The 23117-nt window shown below is 47.0% G+C and overlaps 1 protein-coding gene across 3 annotated transcripts in view; it reads right to left on the bottom strand.

Annotated features, from left to right (window-relative positions):
• Nucleotides 1–12714, bottom strand: part of TUB (TUB bipartite transcription factor) — a 67084-nt gene extending 54370 nt beyond the window's left edge. For all 3 annotated transcript variants that reach the window (XM_065528614.2, XM_065528613.2, XM_074014415.1), the window contains exons 1-2: nucleotides 12269–12714; nucleotides 11606–11653 (exon numbers count right to left, since the gene is read on the bottom strand). In XM_065528614.2, the coding sequence (XP_065384686.1) occupies nucleotides 11606–11653; nucleotides 12269–12426 (206 nt within the window). In that variant the 5' untranslated portion in view covers nucleotides 12427–12714. The remainder of the gene's footprint in view (nucleotides 1–11605; nucleotides 11654–12268) is intronic.
• Between the last annotated feature and the right edge of the window lie 10403 nt (nucleotides 12715–23117).

The following is a 23117-nucleotide window of genomic DNA, read 5'->3' on the forward strand; positions in this document are numbered from 1 at the left end:
AGATTCATTCTTTTTGAGCTATTAATTTCATTTCTCTGAAGCTAGTCTAAGAAAGTGATCATAAGAGTATAGAGATTTATGTACAAATATATTCATCACTGAGAATTTAGAAATTATGGAAATAACCAAAATAAAGGAATGATTAAATTTCAACAAATCCACAAAAGAGCTATTATATAGCCACTAAAAAGAGTATTTGTCCAATAATATTTAACAATATGGGAAAGTATGTTACACGAAAAATTTAGATGACAAAACAGTTTACACAACGTCGTTAGGATATAGGCACACGCAAACATACATAATTGCCATTTGTGAACAAACTTATACTACACATTTTTTTCAGATAACACCTGAGATCCTTTTCAAAGTAGCACCTAAGAATTTAAGCCCATTTTTTTCAGTAACAGAGCAAAACACAAAACAAATAAAAGAAACAACTTCATTTTCAGCATCCACTCTCAGATGCTCACAACTGCACTCCTTGGGCTCCCCTCCTGACGGTTCCCAGTGGAACAACTAGTCCTGGCCATTAGCTACTTGAAAGCTTCCTGTCTTACCTTGACTTTAAGCTTTCCCTCTGTTTTAATGGTCCTACTAGTCTTTCTTTGGAGAATATGTGTGCCAATTATCTCATAAGATTACATCCCCCAAAAGGATGCAATTTTATTGTGGAACCAGTAAAAGTTAAGAGGTTAGCAAAAGCATAGGAAGAAAGAGCTAAGAGACAGAAGAGCAGAAAACACATTTTCTTTAAGATATTCTAGTTAGATGTCACTTATTTTTAAGATGATAGACTTCGCTGAAGGGAAAAATAAAATAGTACTTTAACCAGGACATTTTACTTATGGAAAGCTTTTTGGCCTTATTCACTTTTTCAAAAAAATGAATTAAGGATTACCAGGAGTGGGTGCATAAGTAAAAGATTAAAAAGAAGTACATGAATGAAAAGATGCTCAACTTCATTATATTCACCTGGAAAATGTAAAGTAAAACCACAAGACCACAGGCAACACACTCACCAGAACAGCTAAAATAAAAAGACAGAGAAGACCAAGTATTGGTGGAGATATGGAACAGCTGGGATTCATATATTGCTGATGAAAGTGTACTGGTACAACCACTCTGGAAAACTTTGGCAGCATCCACTAGAATGGAACATAAGATTCAGCAGTTCCACTCTTAGGTACGTACCTCATGGAAACACATAGACACATACACCAAAAGATGTGTACAAGAATGCTCATAGCAGCACTATTCCTAATTGCCAAATACTTTAAACTTCCCAAATGCCTATGAACAGTAGAATGCATATACAAACTACAATTCACACATTCGAATACTATACAGCAATAATAAATGAACTAGTGTATAACTACATGCCTGACATACATGCATCTTGCAAATTAATACTGAACAAAATAAACCAGCCTCAAAGAGTAGATAATAAATTATCCCACTTATATAAATGTCAAACATAGGCAAAATTAATCTATGATGCTAATAGTCGGGATCACTACTTTGGGAGGGTGCATTTATCAGGAAAGGGCTCAACGCCGGCTTCTAGGGTGCTGGCAATGTTGTGTTTCTTGGTCCAGGTAGTGTTAACATGACTGTCTGTGTTCAGCTGTGCAAATTCATCATAAGCTGTCCACTTAGAATTTGTGTATTTCCATGTATACTATATATACCTCAATTAAAAATTTAAAGATGAAAATTAATCAAAATGTCAGTAGGAATTACCTCTGGGTGCTGGGGCTACAGGTCATCTTATTTTTCTTTCTTATATTGTTTTATGTATTCCAAATTCACTACAATGAATATGTAGTGATTACATACATATTTTGTTATGGTTATATAATAAAATTACATAACAATAAAATTACACAATAAAATTAATGTTATTTTATTTTATGTGTATGTGTGTGTGTGTATATGTATATATACACCACATAATGCCACCATGGTTCTAAAAGGTGCTGTGAAGGTGGCCTGGGCAATAAGCCACTACTTCTTTTCCTGAGGAGTATCCATTGTCTCTTTCCTGGGCCTGGGCCAGTGGTTCTCAAATCTGCCTAGACATCAGAATCACCTGGAGAGCTATTTAAAATTCAGATTCTTGGGCCCTACTCTCAGTGACTCTGATTTAGTTGGTCTAGGATGGCCTCCAATATGGCACCCTTCAAGTTCTAAAATAGCAGGACGACACACCACAAGGTCTGAGCTGTGGAAGCCTCAGCTCTTCCTGCTGGATGGGGGTTGGGAGAACCTGTCTGGGGCACTGAAAGTCCCTCTTGGGTTAAGCTGTGAAATGAAGACTATGCCATAGGGTTTGGTAGCTTCCTAGAAGGGTAAGAGTTTGGAAAGCCCAAGGTAGACCATGCTTTGGGCTGATTACAGAAGAGAGGATGGCAAAGCAGGTAAGAGCACAAATATGGAGTCAAATAGACTTGGGTTCAAATCCTGCTCTGCAGTAAGCTCTCTGTCTTTGAGGTTAACCACTTTGAGCCTTAGCTATACCATGGGAATTCACAGGGATTCTCATATCTCTTTGACAGAATTATGACTATTAAATATGATAATTTATGTAAAACAATACAGAGTCTGGCATGCAGTAATGTCAAATGATATATGCTATATGTAATATTATCATACTTAATTGCATATATTTAATCTTACATATAATTACATAACATTACATGTTATATAGAGAAATATATTAATTGATATTGAGTACGAATAGTCCAAATTATGGAAAGTCTGATGCTCTGATGATTGTTTTAAAAAATACAGCCTTCAGCCAGGCATAGTGGCTCATGCCTGTAATTGCAGTACTTTAGGAGGCCAAGTTGGGAGGATTGCTTGAGACCAGAAGTTCTAGACTGGCCTCGGCAACATAATGAGGCCCTGTCTCCACAAAAAAGAAAAAAAAATTAGCTGGGTCTGGCAGCATATTCCTACAGTCCCAGGTACTCAGTAGACTGAGGTGAGAGGATCCCTTTTTGTGGACACTTTAAATTAAAACATTCATTCACTTATTCATTCATTCATCAAACCTTTGAAAGCTTCCCTCACCAGTTACTGTGACCTCAGGCAATTTAACCACTCTGTGTCTAATTTTTCATCTGCGAAATGAGAATGATAACAGTACTCACCTCATAGGGTTACTGTGACTATTAAATGAGTTAATATGTTTAAATGGCCTAGAATCATGTGTGGTATAAGTCCTCAACATACGTTAGCTATTATTATTCATTTGAAAATTATTTATTGAATGCTCACTGTGTACATTCACTGTAGGCTGAGGACACAACAATGAAAGAAAAAAAAAAAGACACGGTCCTGCCTTCACGGTGCTTGTAATCAAATGACAGTAAAGGATATAAATAATTATTAAAATGGATGAGCAAATGGGACCTTTTCTAGCAGAGTTATATTGCATGTGGCATGTCACAGTCATCAAAGACCTTCATCACATCCTTTTTTCAAGAAATATGTCCTGGGATGCATCAGCCTCTTTGTGACACAGTTTCTAAGCCACATGCAGGAGATGGCCCAGCCACCCCAAGGACCCTCCCTGGGGCTCAGGCTCCACGCAGGTTTGGATGATTCATCAGGGCTCCCTTTGAAACAAAAGGTATAAATGTAGCAACGGCAAGATCCTTAGGTTAGCCCCTGTGCAGTAAAGCAGGGAGGCAGCACAAACTCTCAAGCTCAACACTGAATCTAGGAGGAAGACCCTGCTGCACGGAGCCCTTCTGCTATTGGGACTCCAGGCCACTCGAGGGCATTTGGCCTTGGATCTCATTTCCACCAGCCATGGCTCCACACCTCCATTCCTTCATCCAGTGCACTTATAATGAGTATCTATTCTGTGCATGGCTCTCCACTGAGGGTACTGAGCCAAGTGAGACATGTTCTTACCCTCAGACAGATCACAGCCCAGTAGCAGATTTGGATAGAATCATGATTGATGTAAATTTACTAAGGCTTGTGATAAAGTTTAGCACTGCATATGATTGAGAACATCTGAGTAGGCTTCCTGGAGGAGGTGATACCAAGTCTTGAAGGCCGATGAGAAGTTTACCAGGTGAAGACAGCGAAGAGCACTACAAATGGAAGGAGCTACAGGTGAAACCCAGAAATGGAAAAGAGTACATGAGTTTGGAGAGCTGGTGCAGCTGGCAGTGGGGAGAGGCAGGAGAGGAGACAATGCTGGAGAATGTAACAGGAACCAGATAGTAAAGAGCTTTTTGTCTCCACTAAGAATGCAGGGCTCTGTGCTAAAGCTTCAGAGCATTGTCCACCCTGCAGCCTGCAGTCTGCACATGGCCCAGAATGGCTGAGTGAGGCCCAACACAAATTTGTAAACTTTCTTAAAATATTATGAAATTTTTTTGCAAATTTTAAAAAAGTGAAGCAGCTGTCGTTAGTGCTAGTGTATTTTATGTGTGGCCCAAGACAATTTTTCTTCTTCCAATGTGGCCCAGGGAAGCCAAAAATTTGGACACCCCTGCTTTAGAGAATCCACTGAAATACATTAAGTGGGGGATGATATGATCCTATCTATGCTTTGGAAAAGTGACTCTGGCTTCAGTGTGGCCCATGGCTTGGAGTAAGATAGGCTGGAGGCAAAGAGGCAGTTTGCAGGCTGCTATATGGTCACTTAGACTGAACACTGTGAGGACCTAGGTGATCTGGTGGCCAGAGAGAAAGAAAGAGATGCACAGATTTGGGACTAACAAAGAATACGAAACCGAAAGGATTTTATCTAAATATCAGGGAATGGTGAAGAAGAGGTCATGGTGGCCTTTATGATTTGGGGCTGGGTTTTCCCCAGGAGACAGGAAATAGAAGATGAGGGACAGGTTGGTGAGAGAAGATGTTAGTTTGGATGCATTGAGTTGGAGGGGTCTGTGTGATATCCAGTTGGGAATGTAGGGTAAGCACTTAAAATGGTGAGCCTAAAACTAAGGAGAGACTTCTGCCTTCAGTCACAATGGAGTAACAGGGCCTAGATTTACGTCTCTGCCTTAACATTTAAAAACCAGGTGAAACAGATGAAACAACAGTCAGACATTGGACAAAAGGCGGTGCAAGACAATGATCCAGAGGAAAGAAAACAAATAAAGTGAGCCCCGCCAGTGCCCTGATTATTCCCTGGAAAGAGTTTCCACAAGCAAGAGCTAGAGAGTGAGAGAGGAAGAGACTGAGAAAGAGAAGGAGGGATGGAGGGAGGGGAGGGAGAGAATGCACGAATGTGCTTCGGAGGCCTGTAGAGGGCTGCCCTCATCTCTGGCTGAGTACTGCACATGCATGTGAGAAAATGACCCAAGGCTGGGGAATGAACCACAGAGAGAAGTAAGCAGAGCAATCTCAGAAATTCACAGAAGGCTGGAAATACCCTGTGTTCCTACCAGTCCAAGTAGAAAGACCTCCTAATACACAGAACATCAGATCAGGGAGGGTCCTCAGAAGAGCAATCTTTAGTAGTGAGGCCAACTTAGCCCTCAGCCAAGGGCTGCTCTGGACCTGCCCTAACAAAGCCTAAAAGAAAACCCCAGAAGGATCCAACTGATTCCAAGTACAGGTTGAATATCCCTTATCCAAAATGCCTGGGACCAGAAGTGTTTCAGATTTTGGACTTTTTCAAATTTTGGAATCTTTGTATTATACTTACTTGTTCAGCATCCCTAATTTGAAATGCTCCAATGAGCCCTTCCTTTGAGCATCATTTGACTCTCAAAAAGTTTCAGATTTTGGAGTGTTTCAGGTTTCAGATATTCGGGATACTCAACCTGTAACTTAATTGTTTGTCAGAACAAAGCCCAGCATTAACTATTAAAGGATAAAACAAAGCCCAACGTTGTAAAATCTAAAACATTTATCATCTAATCAAAAATTACCCAGGCATTCAAAAAAGGAGGAGAAGAAGATGCATAACTAGAAGAAAAATCAATCACCAGTGCACACAATAAGAAATATATATTTGATCTTTGTCCCCAGTTCTTGACACAGAGCTTCTAAAACCCTTGGAAATTCTTGCATAATAGGAACATCTTTTTTATTCTCAATAAGCCACTTTCAACCATACCTGAGTTTATTCTAATGAGATGACTCTTGGTGGGCTTCTAGATAGCTTAATGATGGGGGCTGGCTGCCAGAGAAACCAACCATGTGATTAGAGGATTAGAACTTGCTGCTCGCCCCTACGCCACTGGGGAAAGGAGAAGGGCTACAGATTGAGTTCATTCACCAATGGTCAATGATTTAATCAACTGTACCTATCTAACAGGACCCCCATAAAACCCTAAATGACAGGGTTTGGAGAGTTCCTGGCAGGTAAACATATCAGGGTGCTGGGGAGGTGGCACACCTGGAGAAGTCATGGAAACTCCACGCCATTGCATACCTTGCCCTAGGCGTCTCTTCCATTTGGCCATTCCTAAGTTGTATCCTTTATAATAAATCAGTAAAGAGTAAATAAAGTGCTTTCTTGAGTTCTGTGAGCCATTCTAGCAAATGTTCATACCTGAGAAGGGGTCCTAGGAGCCCCCAATTTATAGCTGGTTGGCCAGAAGTACAGGTGACAACCTGGGACTTATGAAATGGGGGAAGTCTTGCAGGACTGAACCCTTAATCTGTGGGGTCTGCAATAACTAATTATTATAATTAGTAACAGAATCAAATTAAATTGCTGAACCCTCAGTTGGCATCCAGAGAGTCGCCAAATTGGTTGTTGGTGTGGAAAGAAACCACACATTTAGTGTTAGAAGTGTTGTGGGTAAAAACACTACAAGTAGGAGGATACCTAGAAATGACACAGATGACAGAATTAGCAGACATAAATGTTAAAAGAGCTATTATAAACTTACTCCATGTAAAGAAGGTAGAGGAAAATATGACTATGATGAGGACAGAAATGAAAGATATAATTAAGATGCAAGTCAAGCTTCGAGATGAAAAACATAGTATCTAAAATAAAATATATACTTTATGGAATTAGACACTGCAAAGAAAAGATTTGTAAATTCAAAGGTATAGGTAGAAATATTTCAAAATAAAACACAAACAATACTGAAAAATGAAAACCACAGTATCAATGAACTCTGGAACAACATTAAGCAAATTAACACACATAATTGGCGTTTCAGGGGAAAAGGCAGAAAAAAATAGAAGAAATAATGCCCAATGTTTTTTCAAATATAATGAGCACCATATACTCAAATATCCAAGAAACTCAAAAGACATTCAGTGGAAGAAACATGAAGAAAACTATACCAAGACATCACATAATCATTTGTTGAAAGCCAACGATAAAGAGAAAATCTTAAGAGCAGCCAGAAAAAGGGCGGTGGGGCGGATGCTCATTCTAGACAAATGTATTCAGCATTGTACTGGAGGTTTTAGCCAAGATGATTAGGCAAGAAAATGAAACAAAAGGCATCCAGATTAGAAAGGAACAAGTAAAACTATCTCTACTCATACAAGACATAATATTGTGTAATGAAAATCTAAGTTATCCACTAAAACATCATTGTAACTAATAAACAAGTTCAGCAAGTTTGCAGGATACAAGATCATTACACAAAATCAGTTATACACAGTTCTATACACTTGCATTAAGAAAACAATTCAATTTACAAAAGCATCAAGAAGAATAAAACACTGAGGAATAAACTTTTAAAAAGAAGTGCAGTATTATACACTGAAAACTACAAACTTCTTTGAAAGAAATTAAAGATGACCTAAATAATAAATAAGAAGATATCCTGTGCATACGGATCAAAAGACTATTAAGATGGCAATACTCTCCAGACTTATCTACAGATTCAATCCAATCTCCATTAGAATACTGGCTGGCTTCTTTGTGGAAATTGACAAGCTGATCCTAAAATAAGTAAGAAAAAATTAAGGGATACAGAATAGCCAAACAATCTTGAAAAAGAACAAAGGTAGAGAACTCATCCTGATCTCAAAACTTACCACAAAGCTCCAGTAATCAAGGTAATGTGGTATTGGTATAAAGATAGACATATAGGTCAATGCAGTGGAATTGAGAGCACAGAAATAAACTTGCATTTACAGTCAACTGATTTACAACAGGATAGCAAGACCATTCAATGACGGTAAAACGTTTTTTTCACCAAATGGTGCTGGGACAAGTGAATATCCATATTCAAATGAATGAGTTAGGACCCCTACCTCACACCAATAACAAAATTAACTCAAAATGAATCAAAGACCTAAATGAAAGAGCCAAAACTATAAAGCTCTTAGAAGAAAACATAGGCAGAAATCTTCGTTAAGAAATCTTATGGTTTCTCACATGTGACACCAAAAGCACAAGCAACAAAAGGAAACTAGATAAATTAGACTTCATAAAAATGTAAAATATTTGTGTTGCAAAGGACACCATCAAGAAAGTGAAGACAACCACAGAAAAGAATAAAATATCTGCAAACCATATATCTGATAAGCATCTTGTTTGTACCTAGAATATGTAAAGCATGCTTCAACTCAATAATAAAAAGGCAACCCAATTTAAAAAATGGACAAGAGATATGAATAGACATTTTTCCAAGGAAGATATACAAATGGTCCATAAGCACATTGTTCGTCATCATTAGTCATCAGCGAAATGTAAGCCAAAACCACAATGAGATACTACTTCATACTTACTAGGATGACTATACTTAAAATTACAGATAATAACATGTATTGGCAAGAATGTGAAAAAACTCTGAGACTCTCATATACTGCTGGTGGGGATGTAAAATGCAGCAACCACTTGGGAAAACAGTCTGACAGTTCCTCAAAAGGTTGAACATAGATCCTAGGCATATACCCAAGGAGTGAAAACATATGTCCATATAAAAACTTGGTCACAAGAGTTTATATGAGCATTATGTATAATAGCTAAAATGTGGAAACATCCAAACATTCATCAATTGATGAATGGATAAAGAAAATGTGGTATACCCATACAATTGAATATTATTCAGCAATAAAAAGAAATGAAGTATTGATAAATGCTATGACATAGATGAACCTAGAAAATATTATACTAAGGAAAGAAGTCAGTTACAAAAGACCACAAATTATGTGATTCAATTTATATGAAATGTCCAGAATAGGCAAAACTATAAAGACAGAAAATAGATTAGTGGCTGTCTAAGGCTGGGGGGCGTAGGAAAAGGGCGAGACTGCAAATGGGCATGGGTTTTCATTGGGGACAGTAATGGAAATGTTCTAAAATAGATTGTAGTGATGGTCATACAACTTAAAACCATTGAACTGTACACTATAAACAGGCAACTTGTATGGTATATTAATTATATCCCAATAAGGGGGTAATGTGAGAGCTTTGAAATAGTTGTGGAGGAACTGGAGCAGGCCCAGGTCACAGGACTGCTGGGCATTGCTGGGGGCTCGCTGGAGGCCGCAGACCATGAATTTGGACTAATGTCAATTCATGAAGGACTAAAGAAAGCAAGCAGTTACCATGTTCTAAGGTTGAGGTAGGAGACTAAGAGGCCAGGTGGTGAATGGTGGGCAGTTGAAGTGACAAGCAGCAGATCTCAGATAGAATAGGAACAAGAGTTGATTCAGAGTGAGGAGAAAAACTAGGGCTCAAGGGCCTGAGGTCTCTATGAACAGACATGGTGGAGGTATGGGAGATAGAATGCATAAGAGGTACATTCTGAAGATTAGGATTTCACAGGTGGAACAGTTTCAAACGATCCCAAGATGCCAAGTAATGAGTAGATGAAATGGAGATTACATTCTTCAACAAGTTGAAGACAACAAGCCAAGGTTATCTTGCTTTGCTATATCCCTAAGTGGCTGGATCATTAACTGTGCCATTGATTATGACTATCCCAAACCTACGGAGATAGGGTCCTATAAGTCAGCCCTCAACCCCAAAGATGCCTGGCTCCTCATCTCCCTACTTACAGCCCTGTGTCACCATGGGGGAAACATCATGCTTGCTGGCACCATCTTGAACTGTGCAGTTTTACCTGATATTAAGGGATACTGGCAGAGCCTTTCAACAGGGAAGAACCTTTCAACATGAAGTAGAGAGATACCAAACCTGAGAAATGAGTCAGCCCAGAAACCCAGTATAGCCAAGAGTCCCTGCCAGGCAGCCATCAGCTGTAGACACACAGTTCACACTATGCTCAGAACTTCCATTCACATAAGGCAAGGTCATGGCCAAAGGACTACTCACTCCTGAGAAGCCCCTTGACTCCCACACAGTGATGCTGGTTCCCTCTCCTGCAGTACAGAGAAAGAACCATGAGCAGGGGGCCTGTGTTCTAGTTCTGAGTCTACCACAAACTTGCAGTGTGACCTTGGTTCAGAACCTGAGGCCTGTTTTGCCTGTTACACAAGGGGTTGGATGTAGGATCTCAAAAATTTCTTGCAGCCTTGACAGTGGGTTCAGGAAGGAGGGTGTCATCAACTTACATCACTCAAAATACACCAGCTGCACACGACAAATGAGCTGAAGTCTCAAGCCTCATTAACAGTCATCACAGCAGAGTCACCCCTCTGGGGTTCACAACTTGCACCCCTCCTCCTCCTACTGCTCCTTCCCAAGAGCCTGTGAAGTAGGCTCAAGTGATACACCCTCCCCCACACCACTGTCTTTCTCTGCATGAGATTTTCTTTAGGCTAAAAAGTCAACCTGGTTTGAGGCCATGTGTAGAAAAGGAGAGCAATGAGGTCCCTGCCATGAAAGCCTTACCCAAGACCCCTGGCTCTACACAGAGCATCCCTTTAGGGCACCATCATCACAAACCCCATCAGAAACCCAGAACTGACATCTGAGGAGGCAAAGCAGAGCCCCAGGTGCTCCCTGTTTCTCTGGCCTGGTTCCTTGGAAGGACAGGCAGACTTCCCAGGTGTTGGGGACACTCAGCAGACACTCTGCAGCTGGGGACAGGATCCTGTCATTTTGCCTCATCTGTACACAGGACAGCACCCCCTCCTTCACAGGGCAGTTATGACCATCCCATGGGCCAAGAAACATATCCTTGGGACCCCAACATGTGTAAACAACAAATGAGGTCCTGGTTAGGAGCCTTAGGCAAGACCCACCTCCTGACATTAGAAAGCAGGCTTGGGACGGCACCCCTGGGGCAGGGCATCTCCACATCTGGGTGTTTGGGCAATGGGAGGGCAGAGGGGCTGGAGGCTCTGCCACCATGATTCCCTCTGTGGTCCTAAGCTATGGTGCGACCACATGTAGAGGGCACCTCCTTTCTCAGGTGGCCTGGCTAAGAGTCCCTGGACAGGCTGGTGAACAGAGCCCAGGCCTCTGGGCCTGCTCATCAGCACCACCCGGTTACAGTCAGGGCAGAAAGACCACAGGAGGATCCCAGAGGGACAAACCAAAGCCACAACAGTCACACATAGTAAGAGCAGGCTTTGCCCAGTGGTCACACCCTCCCCTAAACCCCATTTCACACACACACCCCCAGGCGCATTATGGGGTTCATGGCCCCTGAGCCACCCACGTCCTCCCCCCACCTCCCTCGCAGTCTCCTGTGGCTGGCCCTTCCCCAGGGCCGGCACGCCCTCCTTCCCTCCAGCTCACCGAGCGATCTCCCTTCCTTCCTTCCAGTACTTCCTCTTGGTTGTTCTCCTGAGGAGGAAAAGAAGGGGTGACTCTCCGCACCCTTGCAGCCTCACCTCATCATCCCTGCCCACTGCCTGGCCAGACCTGGTCACTCAAGGCCTCCTTCAGTGCCCTAGTCTCAGCTGCCTCAGTAGGTGAGTTACGTGACGGATCAGGGTAGAGGGACTTTCACAGAGTGCTCACTCTGTAGGCCCTGGATGGCAGGCAGGCAGGTAGGCAGTCCAGACAAGGGCAGTGATGACCCAAGCTGTGGAAATGAAGCACTGGGGGGTGGGGCGGCAGGCCGAAGCTGGAAGGAAGAGCCCTCCAGAAGAGGCAGAGGGCCGGAGTGTGGAGCTGCCAGAGCCCTGGAGGCTGGGGGAGAGGCCCTTACTCCCGTGGCGGAGGACCCCCCTGAGATCCTGGGCAGCTCCTGGAGTAATGAAGCCTCCCTGATCACCTGTCTGGAGAATGAGGGGTTTCGGGGGATGACCTATGGGGCTCCATGTGGTGATGGGGGAGCAGCGCCATCAGGAAGGGGAGGCCTTGGGACTGTAAAGGATTGAGGTCAGTGAGGGTGGGTGGGTGGAGCTGACGCAGGGGTTGGGCCCATGGGCTGAAGGTAGGATGTTGAAAGCTTACCGATCTCCTCGGTGGCCCCGTTTCAGGGGCCCAGGTTTCCTGTGTTGTTGCTTTGAATGCTGAGGTCCCATGGGCCAGGGATTGCCTCCTGGGAACAAAATCCCTGTCTCGGCAAAGAAAGAAACCCAGAAAGAAGGCAAAGGTGTTCTGGCCCCCATTGTGGCCAGAGGATGGAGCGGGTTTGAAGGATGGCCCCACTTCAGGCTGCACAGTAAGACCTGGAGCCTGTTGAAATTCCCTGTATTCGCCTCAGTACTGAAACCAGCACAAGCCCACTTGGGTGTCTCCCTTCATCACCGTGGCAACAGTCAGACTAACAACCACCATCACCCATTAATTAGGACATGGAAACGTCTTCTGGTCGCAGTCTCCCTCCCAAACCCTTCAGGACCAGACTGAATCCTCAAGGTCTCAGTGGCCATGCCACACAGGGACACTCAATTGCTGGTTTCCATGGCAATGGGGAGGCCAAGTCTCTCTGCATCTGTAGGTTACTATAGCAACCCTGGCAGAGCCAAGTGCACTGAGGACAAAGGCCCCATCTGGAGGAACCACAGAGGACACATTCACCACTGCCCTCTCTGTGGCCAGTTCTGTGCTAGGGCTCAGGTTGTGTGCTGGGAAGGGCACACATCGTGCCTTCTAGGGACTGATGGAAGATCTAGGATTTGCTCATCTGTGTCTTCAGCCTCTTGACCTCTTGCTTCACCTGAAATGCACCTGGGGTGTTCCCATCCACTCACAAGGCCTCATCTCCCACAACTCTTACATTGAGAACATCAAAGGCTGCATCGTGGACCCAGCCCTCTTCTAAACTCTACCTACCTGTTCTCTGGACCCTGCACCCCGGATGTCCCACAGCACCTCACATTGGGGTATGCAGTTTTGGACTTCCTGTGAGTCTGAACATTCACTCTATACATTCTGTCTCTGTGAGTGACATCACTTAGCCCCTTGAGGCACCATTGTAGCTTTCTGCTTTTCCCTGTCCACCTTCCTCAGCAATCCAGACAATCATCAAGCACTGCTGATGCCATCTACTGAGCATCTCTCAATTCTATGCACCTCACCTTCCCTGGAGCCACTTCTGAGCAAGAGCCTTCCTGTCTGTTGCCCAGATCTTGGCATCATGATGGGCATCTATGTCTAACTTGCTCCTCCCAAATCCATCCTGCAACTGACACCAGAGTGAGCTTCCTAAGATCATGTCCTCCCAGCCCACTTACACACTACAGAAGACCCCCACTGCCTCTGGACAGAATCTAAGCTGCTTTAGTCTGCCCAATGATCCTGCCAACTGTCCAGCCTTATCTACTACCAGGCACCGGCTTTAACTCCTAATGACAACATCACCTTCTGTCTCTCCATTTCCTCCCTCCAGCCCCACTACTTCCCCTCTGGGTCCATCCTCGGCCATGCTCTTATAAAAATTACACCCAGATTTTCAACGAGAACTTGGAACAATAATTAGGAATCTTCAGGATCTAATTTCAAATATCAGAAGGAAAAGTGATACCCAGATGCAAAGCTGGACACTGCTGACCCTACCCCAAATGGACCCTGGAAACCCAGACCCCTCATCTGCTAAGCGGACAGACTGTAAGTGGTCATGGAAGAAGAGTGAAAAAGTGAGCACATTCTGTTAACACTCATGGCCTCCAGAAAATACAAGAATCACGGACATCAGCTGAGAAGGGCGTCTCATCCTTCCCCTCCTGTAACACTGTTGGGAAAATTGGGAAAAACACTGTTGTAAAACTCCCAATATGGGGTCTTCCATTCTCTCTGCTTGGACACATGCCTCAAAGCTGCACAGCCAGTCTCAAGGGAGTCAGTGCAAGGGGCACATGCACAGACACCCTGCATGCCAGCACCTTCCAGGTGGGGAAGTGGACGAGTGCATGCAGCTGCAACTGGAGACCTCATCCTCAATCTCCCAGAAACTCTCCTTCACGTGTCTTTTGTCTTGCTACAGGTGGAATGGGACCTTCCAGTCAGAGTAGAGGGACATCTCAAAGTCGATGCTCAGGCCAGCACTTTCTCGCGCACAACATCCTCCCTGGTTTCCTTCCTGCCAAAGCTCTCAGGTTTGGTCATAGGGTTAAACCAAGGAAAGTGGACCAGAAAAAAAAGTGAACTTATCAACTGTAGATGAAGCCAGCTTCTTCCAGGGAGGTCCATTCTTACCTTAAGGCTGGACCATGGGGCCCGTGCTACTGAGACTTATGCCATGACCCCCTGGAGGACAACTGAGGAATGATGCTCAAACAGAACCTCACAGCTGGACAAACCCCATCTCTCAAGGGTCATAGCTCCCTGAGGCAGGCAGCCCTTTTGAGGCTAAGCTGCTGGATGGTGATTATGAAACCTCTTCATACACGCTCTGAGCATCAGGGTGCTTGCTCTTGCCAGAGTGGTCCCTCCATCTCTGTAGTTGGCCACTGCTACTTCACCTAAAGCTCAAACACACCTCCCTTCGGTCCTAGTTCTGTCCTCCAGGACCCCACAGAACATGACTCTTCAGTCTGTCACAGTGCTTTGCATTAGTACATTGAATAGTGAATACAACCTTCTAAGAAGGGTGCTATTATTGATATTTCACAAAAGGGGAACCTAGAGCTCAGAGAGGGGAATTCACTTGCCTAGTAAGTGGCAGAGTGCATAGGAGGAATAGGAACCATGTATTCCTATCTGCAGGAAAATAGAATGACTTACTACTGCCAGGCTAGATGACCAGCTGGTTCTGTACTACAGTGGGGACTCAGAAGGGAGATCACGGAGCGGAACAGGCAGGGCAGAGGTGCTTCTGATAGATGTCCCCTGAGACCCTCAGGCCTCCCACTGTGACAGGCATCTGAACACTGAGTGACCAGCTGGCCTAGGCCTGGATCTTGACATAACAGTGTCTCAAGTCCCAGATATAATTTGGCATCTTGGGCACCCCTTCAACACTGATCTTTCTGAAACGTCTGTTTACGTTTTAGGCTACTGGAGCACAGCCCGGGGAGGACAGGGAGAGGGTATTCTCTGGTGACAGGTGCACCCCCCGCTGACAGACCCTGCTCAGCAGAACAGAAGCCCTTCAGCGAATCAGACCCACCCTCTGCAGAAGGCTGGTTAGCAAGCATTCATGTCTACTTCAGCCTCTCACCTCCCTGTCACAAACAGATCACCACAGTTTTCCTCCAGCCTCATGCTGTCCTCTCCCTGGAGGAATGCGGGTACATGGAATGTTCTCCACCTCCATACATGTCCAGCGACGTTTTGGATCAGCGTGTCAGGGATACTGTCAGGCGTGCCTGCTTGCACTCATCCAGCCCTGGCTGGATGTGATTCTAGGAGCAGAGCAAGATCAGCATGTTCTGTCCTCCAGTTATCACAGCAGTTACCCTGGCAACCTGTAGGCCCTCCCCGAGGTGTCTGACAGCTGAAGCAGGGTCCAGTGGGATGGAATGGAGGATGGGCACCCTGGAAGGACAGCCCATGGAGGGTCCCTCTGGGTGTCCTGCTGCCCTGGGCACCTGCTAAGAGAGAAGCTGAGCCACCCAGCCTGAGGTAGTAGACAGTGAGAGCTGAAGGGAGCAGGAGATTAGGGCCCAGCGGGAAGTGAGAACAGTGGGGCCAGCGCCAGGGTGAGCTGAATGAAGCTCTTACCTGGGGCACAGAATTTAAAGATTTGCCAAAAAACTCAGCAGCCAAGAGATTTAATACTTCCATCAAATCAAAGCAAAACTGTCCATGATAAACAAGACTGGAGTTAGGGTAAGCTAAGTGAGGCCAAGGCCTGCAAATCCAGTGTTGTATCTTGTTTTTATTAAAAGTTTGATTTTGTTGTGTATGTTTTGCATTCATTTTGATTTTTTAAAAAACACTATATTGAAATATCATTTATCTTAATCATTGAGCTTGTTCGAGATCCCTTGAATGTTGCACTTAAGGTCAATGCCTCTCTAGCCTCACCCTAGTCTCAGCCCTGGAGGGGAGGGACAGACTGAGTCAGGAGCAGGAACAAACACTGCCATTGAAAACGCATCATGCGACAAGGAGCCGGGAGACGTGAGTTCCCGTCTGTCCCCTCCACAGATTCTTCTCAGTTCTGATAGAATCAGATTCGGATTTCCCAAGACTGCAACATGAAGATTGCTGCTGGGGGGCACAGGTGCCTAGCGTGCACATGGACCCCCTCCACACGGGGTGATAGTGAGTCATAAGGTGGCACCCACCTCCTGCCCTCAGTCAGGTTGTCTGCTAAGGGGAGGAGATGGGAGAAGAAGGGGAGAGGGGAATGGAGGGGGTGGGCAGGGAAGAAGCTGGCAATTTTGCATGACTGGGAGCAGGAATGGCAGATGAGCTATAATTGCCTGAAGCTGAGAGAGGCTGTTGATAAATGTTACTAATAATCAACCTTCAGATCTGACACCCAGCTCAGGCTGGGATTACTGTTTTGAATGGAAATTGAACCCAAACCAATAATTACCCTGGTGAGCGATGCCAGTCTTACTCTGGAGTCTGTTTTTGGCAGGGAAGTGGTACCTGCGTGTCAGTACCATCCCATGAGGTAGATGATCCAGCAAAGGACTCCCTCCTGGGGTCACAACAAGAGCACAGACTGGCCTGGACTCTGCCAACACAATGGGCCACAGTCAACAGGAATGCTCACCCTCTTCCTAGAACTCACAGTGGGTGAGGGGCCCCCACCCGTCATTGTCAGTCTTCAAGCAGAGTCCAGACCTCAGCCCCCACTGCCACTGTCCTTCCCCCTTGGGCTTCATGGAAGTCCCTTGTTGACATCATCCTGTGCTGTCAGAGCAGGTGCTTAGGGGGAGGGGTGGCTGTCCCCCAAACACAGGTGCAGTCCTCCAATCCTCTGTCTGGGACACTTGGATAGCCACACATTGCTGTTAGGCTGGGAGGCTCTTGGAATGGCCTGAGCTGGGGCCAGGTGAGAGGGATGAGGTCACAGTAGGCCCCAGAGCCCATCCTAGCCCTTGACTCTGGACCCTGATTGCTCCCAGACAAGGCCGGGTATGTCCCAAAATTCTACCTGGAAACAAACTCCATTCTCCCACCCTCCCTGTATCCCTGCAGTGCCTTTCATCCTGTCTAGAGAACTCCTAGAATGCTGGCAACAGCCAGAACCAGGCTGGAGGGGGAAAGGCTGCAAGGCTGCTCCTCTCTGTGAACCAATCCCTCTCCCCAGGATACATTGTGAGCTTGTCTCTTTATCCCTGGCTTCTCCTTCAGGCAGCTCGATACTAAAAATGCATTCACCAGACAAACTGTAGCGGGATGAATGGCGACAGCAGCACTCTGTACTCTTTACACATCACACCCCACCAAACACCTCTGCCAGCTCTGCCGTGCCAGGCCCTGGGCTGGAGCAGGTGGCCCCGAGGGGAGTAAGACGGGCCCACTCTCAGGAGTGCCTGGCGGGGAGGAGTATAAGCAGGCAGGTAATCACACTGCAGGCAGTTCCTGAGGGCCCTTTCGGAAGGGGTCAATATGTCCAGAACTACAAAGTCTGAAGAAGTCCATGAGCTGCCTCAGGGGGCAGGCAGAGCTAATCAGGCCTGGCGGGATTCAGAGTGTGTGTGACCACCATCTTCAGGCTGAAACTGGGCCTGTGAAAGGCCAGCAAGTGTCAGAAACTCCCGGAGTTCTCAAATAGGGGCAGACACCTCGAGAGTGCCATCTTGTGGCGGCACAGCAGGAATGCAGCTCTGTCTTCAGGCCCCGGAGTTTCCCTCTGCTCCAGTCCAGGCCCTGAAATGGACCCCTGAACTCAGATGTACAAAAGGGAACCAAGGAAATGACTTTTGTTTTGTTTGCAAAGGCTTGGGGCTTGCAGGAAGTGGGGCACGATGGGCCCCAGGGTGTGGAAGCGGCAGCGAAGCGGGCAGGGAAGGGGCGGTGCCTCTGGAGCTCCCTGTCTCCCAGGATCCCCCCTAGAGCATATTGGCACCCTCTAATTATCTGTTCGGCAGTGTCTCCCCACCACTCTATCGGGACCTCAGCTCTGTCACCAGCCAACAGAGGGAGTGACACAAAGCCCATGACCAGAACTGGCCTGCTTAGTCTTTCAGGTGACAAAACAGATTTGGGGGTCCAGAGCAGCTGTGCTCATCAGCAGTTAACTCCCCTTGCTCCTGTAGCCTAGGGAGGGGCTCACTGACAACCTGGGGTCAGGCAAAGATCCTCCCTCAGCCCTCGGCTGTCCTGTTAGATTCTGAAATTCTTGTTGCCCCAGTCATTTCCTCTTTTGCCAGAGAGAGGAAGAGTGACAAGATGTGAGGTGAATGGTCCCCAAAGAAATGTTCCCAGGTGTGGAGAGCCTGGCATGATCCAGATGTGCGGGAGATGCAAACGGAAGAGGGAGGATAGATGCCCAGATGTGGAGGGAGAGGAAGAGAATGGACATGTGTAGGTTAAAGGGAAGTATACCCTGGGGGAATATCTCAGGCATCGGCAAATTTTTTCTTGAAGGGCCAGATCTGAGGCTGTAGTGTGAAAGCAGCCATAGACAACATTTAAACCAATAACTGTGTCTGTTTTCCAACAAACGGGCTTTAAAAACAGGCTGCTGGCCCACTTGCCATGGCTCACTGATCCAATCCAAACTTACTGCCCACAGGAGTGTCCGTCCATGCTGACCACAGAGACCACAGTGCAGTAATAATCTCATCCCAACCACTGCCAACAACTACCAGGTGCTCACCGGCTACCAGCCTACTTCACTGCTGCCTTGTAGGGCAATACTTGGTGGTGGTTGGGGGTTGGGGGTGGCACTTGTGGTGTCACAAGAATATAAGGGTCAGGACTGGAGTAGGAAAGCCCAGGGTGGGGAGAAGCTTGGCCACTGTGGACCCCCAATCTCACTCCTGCGCTCCAGGCCTTTCCCCAGGCACTCGGGGGCGGGGCACTCACCTGCAGTGTGAGGCTCTGCGCAGTCGCGGCTGCTCCCCTTCCTTACCCCAGGGGGTCTCTCTCTGTCCAGCTGCTGCCCCTCCAGCCCCTTCCCGAGCAGGAAACTCCCAGAGCTAGGCAGGGGGATGGGACAGACTGGCCCAAGGACACGCCGCCAGACAGATGACACCCCGCGGAAGGCGAGGTGGCCCGAAGGGGGAGGGAGAGTAACCCAGCACCGGGACCCAGGGCCGAGCAGAGGCCAGACTGGAATCGACCCCTGCCCTGCGAGACTGGGCCCCGTGGCCCCCACGCCTTTCCGGGACACACCGTGGGCCTGCGCCAGCCTCCCTACCCCAGCTCCTGTCCCCTCGCAGGTGCGCCCACTGCCAGCAGATCGCGCATGGCCGGCTCGGGCTGGTCTCTGGGCTCTCCAGTTACACTAAAAGTGAGACCAAGGAAGATGGTATCTAGGCCGCGCGGGCTCATCCAACATTGATGCGGCCCCAGATTGCCCCACAGCCCCTCACCTCAGGGCAGACCGAGGTCCCCACTCTTAACTCCTGTGGGTTGGGCCTGGCAGGTAGGGAAGGGTCCTCTACCCCACCACAACTCACTGCCCAGGGTCACACAGGGTCTGTTCGGCTCAGTGACCTAAGCGGAGCTCTAGGCACAGGGGCTCCTGCTTAATCCTTGAGGGCTTTTAGGGCTTTTAGAGCTCACCAGTTTCCCAGAAACTGCCCAGGCAGGGTGCCTGTGAAAGCAGGCCTGTGGCCCCCACATTACATGTAATTTTGGGCCCAGGGAAGGGCCAGTGTACCCATCCTCCTTTCACTTCCCAATCCTACCTCTTGACCCCACCAAATGCACGGCAAAAGAGAGGATACTCTCAGTCCCCAGCCCGTTCACACAGTCAATTCCACCGTACACACCTGCTAACACCAAAGCACACACAACTGGGACACATCTACACGGCTGCCCTTGGTGGCAGGCACACCCCTGTGCACACACCCCACCCAGATACACTCTTATTGATGCACACACTCAGATGCACACAATCAAGCCTTCCGTCAGAGGAGCCCAACCCGTCATTGCCTCCGTTCTCTGAACACTTGGTGATGGAGAGGACGGAATAACACCCAAAATGTCAGACTGTGGAGAGAGGGGCCGGTGTCAGGACACAGTGTCCTTTTGGGACACTGTGATGTTCCTGGCATGGTATTTAGTTGGTCTGCAGTGCCTAAGGGGGAACGGAGGCAGAGCCAGGCTGGGATTGAATCTTTGTAGAGGAACGTGACCTTGCAAAGAGATAATCCTAGGCTGCTGTTATCCTGGTGCCAGCCCTCCCTGACTCCAAAGCCTCCCCAGACCCGGGGACCGCTTCCCCCTGACCTCAGCTCTGCGCTCCTCCTTCTGACAGTAGGGTCCCATCTGCTGGCGCAGTTCTCCACCATTGTTCACCTGCAGAAATCTGTCTCTCCCCAGGGCAACAGCATGGACAGGCTGTTCCCCAAGGCCTGCTGACTGCTGAACCCCACTCCCCAACATACACACATATCTAGGGTTGTCTTTGTTCATATTCGGATCAGAAGACCAGGACACCTGCCCAAGGATGCAGAGGAACACACACCTGAGCCCGGAGATCTAACTGCTGCACCTTCAGGCCAACCTACATGGCCTAGGATAGACAGCAAAGGTGTGAATCTCCCCCAAGCATACGCTGGGCCAGAATCTCCCAGCTGAGACTCAGGATCAGGATTTTCCAGAGTGAAGGCAGTAAGTATCAACAGATACCTATGAGCCCCTACTTGGCAACTGTTCTCCAGACTGTAGGTTAGAGCTTCCTTCCACCTTTGGCCACAGATACAGTGTCCCTGCCCAAGGTCTTTTTGCATTTGTTGGACTGCATCAAGTGACCCTATCTGGAAAACCACAGTGCCTGATGACATCAAACTTCAGTGTGGGCAAGTCCCAAGGGATCTGAGAAGTCCATGCCCCACCTCCATAACTGACCCCCTCTCCACCACCAATCACTCTGAGCCCCAGTTACACCAGCTGGATGGGAAACAGACCACCCCTACTCACTGCCCTCTAACGCCATTCCTCATTGACCCTCTGTACACTGCCCCCATTTGCCCCATCCAGTCCAGCTGTCTTGGTCCTGTACTGCTATAAATCCATCAAAAGAGAAGTAGCTGCACTTAAAAAGCTCTAGAACAAAGCAGAGCCTCTAGCCCCCTGCCTCTGGTAGCCACCCAACTCCTCTGGCCAGCAACCCCTAAGCTGGCACTGCCATGGCCAGGACCTCCAATCCCAGCTGCCAGCTGTCCTGTTCCCATCCCTCCACCCTGGCCTTTCTAATCACAGAACACACACGGAGGCCATAGGTCATATACTCAAGGAATGTCAGAACTAGAGAGTGCTCAGTCAGGCTGGGTGTGGTGGCTAACGCCTATAATCCCAGCACTTTGGGAGGCCGAGGTGGGCAGATCACCTGAGGTCAGGAGTTTGAGACCAGCCTGACCAAATTGGTGAAAACTCATCTCTACTAAAAATACAAAAATTAGCCAGGTGTGGTGGCACGTACCTGTAAACCTAAGTACGTGGGAGGCTGGGGCAGGAGAATCACTTGAACTGGGGAGGCGGAGGTTGCAGTGAGCCGAGATTGCGCCATTGCACTCCAGCCTGGGCGACAGAGCGAGACTCCATCTCAAAACAAACATCGAGAGTGCTCAGTCAACCAGTCCGGTCCCTTCAGCTTCAGGGAACACAGGCTCAGGAATCCAAGTGACTTGCCCAGAGGCAGATGAGAACTAAGGGGGGAACCAGAAACAAATCCTAAACTCCTGACTCTTTTCACAGTGCTCTTTTTAAGACATCTTCCTGTTTCATAAAACCACTTGTATAGCCAGTGACAGCATCACCTCCTTATCTCACAATAAGTTACTTGTGAGTCTTAATGCCACAGTGCTCAGCCTGGCTGCTCCAGGCCTGGTCTGCTCTGCCACTCCCAATCTCTGCCAGCTTCTCTGCTGATTCTCAGCACCAGGGACTGGAGTTAGCTGGGCTCATGTCCCTATGTGTCTCTCTGTGGTGATCCCTCAACCCTGTCTCTAAAAGAAGAAAAAAAGCAGTAGCCCTCTTAGCCCTCAAAAAAAAAGAAAAAAGAAAAAGAAAAAAAAAAAAAAGGCTGAGTATGGTGGCTCATAAATGACCTGTAATCCCAGCACTTTGGGAGGCCGAGGTGGGCGAATCACCTGAGGTCAGGAGTCCGAGACCAGCCTGGCCAACCTGGGGAAACCCTGTCTCTAATAAAAATACAAAACAATAGCCAGGCGTTGTGGTGGGCACCTGTAATCCCAGCTACTCGGGAGGCTGAGGCAGGAGAATTGCTTGAACCCAAGAGGCAAAGGTTACAGCAGTGAGTCGAGGTCGCGCCACTGCACTCCAGCCTGGGAGACAGAGCGAGACTGTCTCAAAAAAAAAAAAAAAAAAAAAAAGGAAAAGGACCTGAGGGCCCAAACTTTAAAAGTGGAAGAAGCACATATTTTGTTAAGTTCTCCCGGAAAGGTAAAGTAAGCCTTAGTACAAAAGGCTATTTTTACAATAAGAATTTGGCTACTTCTTCAACTCAACAGAAACCTAACTGTGCATAGAATATCACCAGCAACTGTATGCTTTGTTTGGGAACCAGGCGCCAGAAGAAAGCCACCAGAAGATATGTTGTAGAGGAGAACAGTGTGGGCCAGAGTCTACCTTTGGTCAGAGATATAGTGTAAAACAAGAGTCAAAAGTCCAGAAATAAACCCATACATTTATGGCTAGTTAATTTTGGGGTTTGTTTGTTGTTGTTGTTGCTGTTTTCTTGAGACAAGGTCTTGGTCTGTTGCCCAGGCTGGAATGCAGTGGTGTGATCACAGCTCACTGCAACCTCGACCTCCTGGGT

The sequence above is a fragment of the Macaca fascicularis genome, chromosome 14 (assembly GCF_037993035.2).
Source record: "Macaca fascicularis isolate 582-1 chromosome 14, T2T-MFA8v1.1".
In the NCBI taxonomy this organism is placed as follows: Eukaryota; Metazoa; Chordata; class Mammalia; order Primates; family Cercopithecidae; genus Macaca; species Macaca fascicularis.